General features: G+C 38.3%; 1 protein-coding gene across 1 annotated transcript in view; it reads right to left on the reverse strand.

Annotated features, from left to right (window-relative positions):
- Nucleotides 1-140: 140 nt before the first annotated feature.
- The window catches only part of LOC307167202 (cytoplasmic dynein 2 heavy chain 1-like), a gene marked incomplete at its 3' end in the record, with an annotated part of 14,376 nt that continues 7,016 nt past the window's right edge, over nucleotides 141-7,500 (reverse strand). Inside the window, exons 3-10 of the mRNA XM_079886193.1 lie at nucleotides 7,447-7,500; nucleotides 6,830-6,968; nucleotides 4,740-4,858; nucleotides 2,700-2,844; nucleotides 679-911; nucleotides 474-605; nucleotides 257-370; nucleotides 141-185 (exon numbers count right to left, since the gene is read on the reverse strand). The exon at nucleotides 7,447-7,500 is cut by the window's right edge and continues 117 nt beyond it. Of these exons, the coding sequence (XP_079742319.1) occupies nucleotides 141-185; nucleotides 257-370; nucleotides 474-605; nucleotides 679-911; nucleotides 2,700-2,844; nucleotides 4,740-4,858; nucleotides 6,830-6,968; nucleotides 7,447-7,500 (981 nt within the window). The remainder of the gene's footprint in view (nucleotides 186-256; nucleotides 371-473; nucleotides 606-678; nucleotides 912-2,699; nucleotides 2,845-4,739; nucleotides 4,859-6,829; nucleotides 6,969-7,446) is intronic.

Consider the following 7,500-nt stretch of genomic DNA (forward strand, 5'->3'; position numbering starts at 1 on the left):
TTTGATCAATTTAATGCATCCTTGATAGATAAAAGTATTAATTAATTTAGTTAAAAACCCAAACTTTTGAACAGTAGTGTATGCCTGTGTTTATTTAGTTTATTTTGTCTATTTATCTTGTATTATCTATTCACTCACCCTCAATCAGACAGTCTCTCTCTGTCTAAGTTCTTGGCGGTTCTTGGCTAGAGTAACGAAATGACTCAAACAAAATGCTAAACGTGTGGATACACAGGACTAGTGTGAGTGTGTGTACCTGCTGCGGACTGTCCTGTGCATCTATTATAAAGGTCTTGAGCTTTCCAGCTGCTTCCTGTTCAGCTGGAGTGATGAGTCGATCGAACTGAGACACCGCGGCTCTCCATAAGGGCTAAACACACACACACATAAATATACAGCTGAGTGATATATCAAATAATCATCATGTGTTTGCAATGGAAACACAATAGTGAATATCTTGTGCATGTGTGTACCTCAGTGTAAGGGTTGTAGTGTATCGGGTTGAGTCCTGTGAAAGGCTGATACACACGTGCGGCTGAAACCTGCTGTTTCCCTCCGGATAACAAACGCTGCAGTTTCTCACACACAGATCGCACCTGCGCCACCTAAAACACACACACATGTCATAAGATAATGCACCGGCTTATACTGCAAGGTTTGATAGGTGTGCGGTCCGACCTCCTCCAATCGCTGGGCGAGGCTCTCCAGCCCCTGTGGCCGGTGTTTCTCTCCACTCCACGGGTGAGGAGAGTAGCGTTTCCACACCTGACCAGTCAGGCGTTCACAGGCCGCCACCCACTGCTCACAGACAGACACGCCCCCTTTAAGCCCCTCCCTGACTGTGAAATAAGGATCCTCCCACAAGCGCAGCGCATTCAACTTCCTCTGTACAAACCTGCCGAGAGCTCCGCCTGTAAACACACACACATCAGGAGCGTTATTAGTACTTTCTCAAATATATTATTAAAGGGTTAGTTCACCCAAAAATGAAAATCTCCCCATGATTTACTCGCCCTCAAGTCATCCTAGGTGTATATGACTTTCTTCTTTCAGACGAACACAATCAGAGTTAAAAAATGTCCTGGCTCTTCCAAGCTTTATAATGGCAGTGGATTGCAGCCAACAGTTTGAAGCTCAAAAAAGTGCATTTATCCATTATAAACGAACTCCACACGACTCCGGGGGGTTAATAAAGGCCTTCTGAAGCGAAGCCATGAGTTTGTGTACGAAAAATATTCATATTAATTTAACACGTTACAAATTACATTTCTAGCTTCCGGCCAAACGGCTATACGCAGTCTACTTAGTCCTAAAGCGCAACTTGCGCAACTTGTGACGTCAGAATTAGCATAATGCGTCATGCGTAGTGTAAATATCAGCAATGCGTCGCATTACTCGCATAAGTTGCGCTTTAGACTTAAGGCGAGACACAGCAGGCAAAAACATTGTTTTTTTTTTACTGGTCAATTTTGAGATATTTGTCTTCAATAACATGTCTTCTTTCAGACTTGTGGTGAAAAAGAGTCTGAAATACACATTTAGGTCTTTATTTTACTGCACTTTGTCTGTTTGCGTCTGTAGATTTCTCATAAATTCAACAAAAGTTGGCGTTGTAAATCCTCCCGCTGTCTGCTCCCTGTCATCACACACACCGCTAGAAAGCTCTCTCTGTCTCTTGTACAATGCTGTCGGATCCAAATATGGCCATTTCCTTTTTATCAGCAACCAATCGTGAAAGTAAAAGGGCTGAATGCGCAATCTCATTGGCTGATGTAAATCTTTAAAGCCTGTTTTCTCAAAATGACTTTTCTCTCATTCTCCAAGTCTGAAATCTCCACTTCAGTAGCACCGATACACACCAAACTCTCCAGTCTTATACCTAGTTATATTATGAAGACATTTACAGAGGGATTTGTAAATATATTATTCCTAGCCTGATTTATATAACATTTTATTCCAAAAAACATGTCGAAAATCTATTTTTTAAGGCTATTGACAGTATATTCTGATTAACAGGAAAACAAAAGTAGATATCCATAAATCCCTCTGTAATTTTTTCCCCATCTAATATGTGAACACAATGAAAAAATAATTTTTAACCTGGTTTTATCCAATACTCAGATTTCGTTTTTTAAAATATATGCAAATTAGCGCATCTTTAATTAGATATTGCCTAATTTGCATATTTAAACATTAAATTACAGAAAACTTGTAATACATTTTTTTCTCATCTTAATGTAGGTAATCAACTGGGAAAGTTTCATGGTGATATCTGCTAGTTAAACATTTTACCCTATTCACCTGTAGTGTCTCGACTTAAGTGGAATCTGTATGTTTGTTTGGCCGGAAGCTAGTTATTTTACTTAATAAAGTTTTAAATATTAATATTTTTCTTACACAAACTCATGGCTTTCGCTTCAGAAGGCCATTATTAACCCCCCGGAGCCACGTGAAGTTCATTTATGATGGATGGACTCACTTTTTTGAGCTTTAATCTGTTGGTTGCAATCCACTGCCATTATAAAGCTTGGAAGCATCAGGGTGTTTTTAAAATATAACTCTGATTGTGTTCGTCTGAAAGAAGAAATGTCATGTACACCTAGGATGGCTTGAGGGTGAGTAAATCATGGGCTACTTTTCATTTGAAAGTGAACTACTCCTTTAAGCATCATTATTATTTAGCAACGCTTGATGTGCACCTATGACATCCATGAGTCTGATCATGCGTGTCTCGGGATAGGCGGCGTGCTCATTCTGTTTCCACACGTCATCTACTGTCTCACGCGTGCTCTCAATCAGGTCCTGTACCTCCACCAGACTGAAACTATCCAGATTACTGTAGTCCTGAAACAAACACATGATTCAAAGTCCATGGAGGGTTACTTGCTCTCGGTTTTCAAGCATGAAATTAAAATGTGTCATTATAAAACAGCTTAAATTGATTGGATCTGATTTAAAGTTGATGTAAACAGCCAACTCATGGACACTGTGTTATTGGTAACTAAAACTATTAAAACATTTTCGTTCATAGAAATTAAATAAAGTATAAATATTAGATGAAAAAATTTAAACTTAAAAAATGAGTCAACTAACTGAAATAAATTAAGTTTAAGTTAATAATAATAATAATAGACGTCCACATTGATCGTGCCAGTATTGTTATTGTTAACTAAAACAACTAAACTATTAAAATTGTTATTGGTAATGAAAATAAAGCTGAAATCATATCAAATATAAAAATTAGATGAAACTTTTTTTAAATGTTGACTTGGTAACTAACTTAAATAAAATGAGTTAAAATAATAATAAAGCTAAATAGTATAAATAAATAAATTGATAAAAAAGAAAAATGATAAAAATTACAAAAGCACAAAATTCTAAAACTTCAACTAAAATTAAAAGGAAAACTGAAAGTATAAAAATAAAAGCCAATTGAAAATATGAACAATGGCCATAATAGTATATAAATAATATTACGAAAACACTGGGTCACACACAGACTATGTGTACAGCTAGGCCTGTCAGGATAACTACTGTTCGTTGGGTGAAATACTGTCCCAGAAAGATTTGCGATAAACTATATTATTGTCATTTTAAGATCGTTTTATACCATTGAATATATAATTATAATATAACAGCATAATAATGCAAGTAGGCCTACACACTTTCACCAACACACCTTTGCTCTGCTTTAGCCTCAAACACGGAGAGCAGATAAGATGACAGAGAGCACTGCGATAGCCAAAATGTTGGTGACATGGGCAATGCATGATGATCGAGGTCACGTCCATATATCGTGGGATAAAGCCCTATTCGGACGGGACTAGTTACACAGGGGGACGTTAGAGAAATGTCTGTTTCACAGACGTACTTTGAGATTTTAATCCTGTCCGAATCTGCCATGTCTGTCTTTTTCTCACACGACCTCTGTAAAAATTCCAGAGCAAATGACCTACTGTTTTTCGTCAAACTCGGCGGTCCTCAGAGAAATCTAATCCCGTCCGAATGCGAATGTCTGTGATTGCCGAAAATGTTTTTTTCCAAAACGCTTTTTCTTGTGTGTTTTGGTCAACGTGAACTACCGTACAATCTCTCGCTATCGCGCCGATATTGAAGTTTCTGCTTTTTGCGCACCGATAATGGATGTAGATGTGTTCGGTACACGGCGAAAAATAAGAAAATTAAATCAACATGAAGAGCCAAATCACGTAAACCGTTAAGACTGGCAACTGTAATATCAGTTTCAGGTAAGATTACTTTCATTTCTGCACTTCATTACATAACGTGTAAATTAGATAAGTTAAAACTTTTTTATTCCAGTGGGTTTATTATAAGAACCCAGTTCTATAAAATCATGATGATAATGTATGTTTAGTTTTTTATACTACAATTTTTATAAAATGTTTACAAAACACTAAATACGTTAGGACGTTTTACTTTATATTTCAAAGTGCTTAATTTTAATTCATATGACCATACGCAATCCACGCATTCTGAACACATGATCTTCTGCAACGCCCACATGTAAAACACAGACACTCCTACCTCGGTAATAAACACGGAGATGTTAGTCCCGTCCGAATCCGTACATGAAATCACAGACGTAGGTTGATAAGAATTGTAACTCAAACATCGTTTGGAAAACTAGTCCCGTCCGAATAGGGCTTAAGACTATGTATTGATTATCGCGAAGGGCCTGTGCACATGACCATCAAAACTCTTAAAGTGTGTGTGTGTACCTTCTCAATGGTGGTGAAGAGCTCAGTGAAGTGTGCCGCTCGCTCTCTCTCGCTGCTGTGCTGTGCAGAGCGACTGACATCGGCCCAGAAGCAGAACTCATCCAGAGGGGTCGTGATACCTGCACACATCAGCATTGGGGACTTTACTCGCACGCAGGGCTTGACATTCACGTGTTTGCTCATCAGCCACTGTGACTAGTGGTTTTCCAAAGTTACCAGCCACTCAGCGTTTTCACTGGCCACAATTTTGACATTGATACCATGGGGGAGAAACGGCAAAATAGATCTTTTTATATTATCTCATAATTTGGCGGCCGGTATATTAGGCTGCTGTCACTTTAAGAGCTGACGCACGGATCCATTATACTGTTTTTATCGCCAATATAGTGTCTTTATGTGCTGCACTTTGGGCATGAGCAGAAAATCTGTGGGAGTTAGTAATATTATTCTCAATATGCGTAATCCCACACTGAAATTCAAGCCCTGTAACACCAACAATATTCATCCGCAATATGAGATGAGATGAGAGAGAGAGAAAGAGCAGCTGGTATTGTCAGGGCTCCAGACTAACTTTTCCACTGGTTGCACTGGTGCTACCAACTTTCTCAGTTGGTCCCACCAGCATATGATTTGGTCGCACCTTTTTTTCTTTTTTTTTTGCTACATGCCATGGGATTAATCAATGCATGCTGATGAATAGTGGTCTTAATCTGCATACCCTAGTTTTGCACTGATGTAAAAAGACTGACAGTGACACAAGACCTCATGTTAACAAAATTTTTAATCTTTTAACTCTCAAAAAAACTATTAAAAAAACATGTATGTTCTTTAATGTTTGATTATAATTTTACTGTCTTCACATAGGGATGGGAATTGATAAGATTTTATCAATAATAATGCCACTGACGATTCTGATTATCGATCCGATTCTCTTATCGATTCTTGATAGCACTGTGTGGAAAAATGTAGTCATATGCTTTTCAAAAAAACAAGTGGTTTTATTTATTTTAAATCTTAAGCGTGAGTAAACAAACTGTACTTTTTATGTAATTTATGTAATAAATAGAACCTTATTGTAAAGTGTTACTGATTAGTTATACACCGATTCAGACGTGTTGGAAAGATCAGTTGTTTTAAACATTCATTAAAATGAATCGGTTCAAAGGAGTCATTAGTTTGCGAATTGGACGTGTCATGCGCGTTGTGTGATTATCCCAGCAGTTAGGACATGGACATCCAAGGTTTGTGTCAACACAGAAAACATTTCATCACTGTATAGTTTTATTTCGTTTAATTACAGTGTTGTTTTATGTCAGCTGAATGTCCAGAACGCTTTTCAGAGAAGATAATGCAACTTATTTAGCACAATTCACACCCAGTGGTAATTAAGAAAAAAAAAAAAAAGAATCTCCGAATGCTCCACATGAAACTTTGTTCTTCCATCCTTTTACCACCGTGTCGATTATTTTGATTAATATGTGCGAGGGAGAGAGAGCAAGACAGCGTCTAGTTTGGAGACGGTGAAGTCTTGTTTACACTTTCGCCTGGCTCGGAAGAGAGAGAGTGCGTGTACGCGACCGGGTCTCTCTCTCTGCTCGTTCTTTCAGTTAAACATGCGCCCTGTCACAAGCGCAGCAGTTCATCTACATTACTCACCGATCAAATAAGACTTTGGCGGGACAAAAATTCACTTTGGCGGGCGCTAAATCAAGTTCAATGCAGGAATCAAGTTAAATTCATGCGTGAATTTAACTGAGTAGTACATGACCATGAACTCGCACAAATGCTACCACATAAAATTTTAACTCGCACATTCTCAAAAAATGGTCGCAGTCTGGAACCCTGATTGTGTATTTCAGTATCGATATGTATCATTACACTACATTACACTTAGTTTATTATTTCAGATGACTTTTTTAAAAGACTACAATTGAAAAATATATATTATATAAAATTAAACCCGCCAAACTGGCTAGTTAGGAGTGACTGTGTTACACATCACTGATGAAATACACACACATTTGGCGGCTAGCGGGTGTTAATGTCAAGCCCTGATCGCATGGAATTTAAATCAAGATGGGAGAACTCACTTGACAGATCTGACTCTGAAAGACTCCGTTTCCCAGAATCCTTTGGTGTTGAGTGTCTAAGCACAGAGCCCAGCCCGACCTCAAGATCTGTGAGCAGAGACTGAAGCTTTGAGTCGAACGACTGACTCCATTTATCATCCTGAAGAGAGCAGAAAACACACACAAAACACGTTACAAAAGCCAGCCATGAAGCATGTCTCATGAGTCTAGTAGTAAGATTAGTGTTTATTTGTTATTCGTTAAAAATCGAATTGCTTGGGGGATAAAAGATAGTTTGGACTTGCGTTTTCACGCATCGGGGAACACAGTACCGTCGGCCTGATGGCAGTAATTCAAAAGCATAAGATAAAGGATTCCTCGTATCATTCACAATGATATTAGCATTATTCTGCACTGTCTCTTTATATATACTCTCTATACTTGTTAACTTAATTCCCAATAGTTTGCTTGTTCATAGTGACTTCTCGTAGTGATTTCTTCTGAGCCACTGAAGAATTACCATACCAGCAACTCAAACACAACGTCATAACGCTTTCAATAAAAGCCCCATAAAAGATCACAAGCACTCTGCTATGGACATTAAAAGACAGTAATTTCTTTAAGTCCAATCATCTGACCTGCAGCAGGACGGGGCCGTAGACCTGTCGCAGGGCCTGGTACAGAGTGCTGAT

The sequence above is a fragment of the Squalius cephalus genome (genome assembly GCF_949319135.1).
Source record: "Squalius cephalus genome assembly, chromosome: 11".
NCBI lineage: Eukaryota > Metazoa > Chordata > Actinopteri > Cypriniformes > Leuciscidae > Squalius > Squalius cephalus.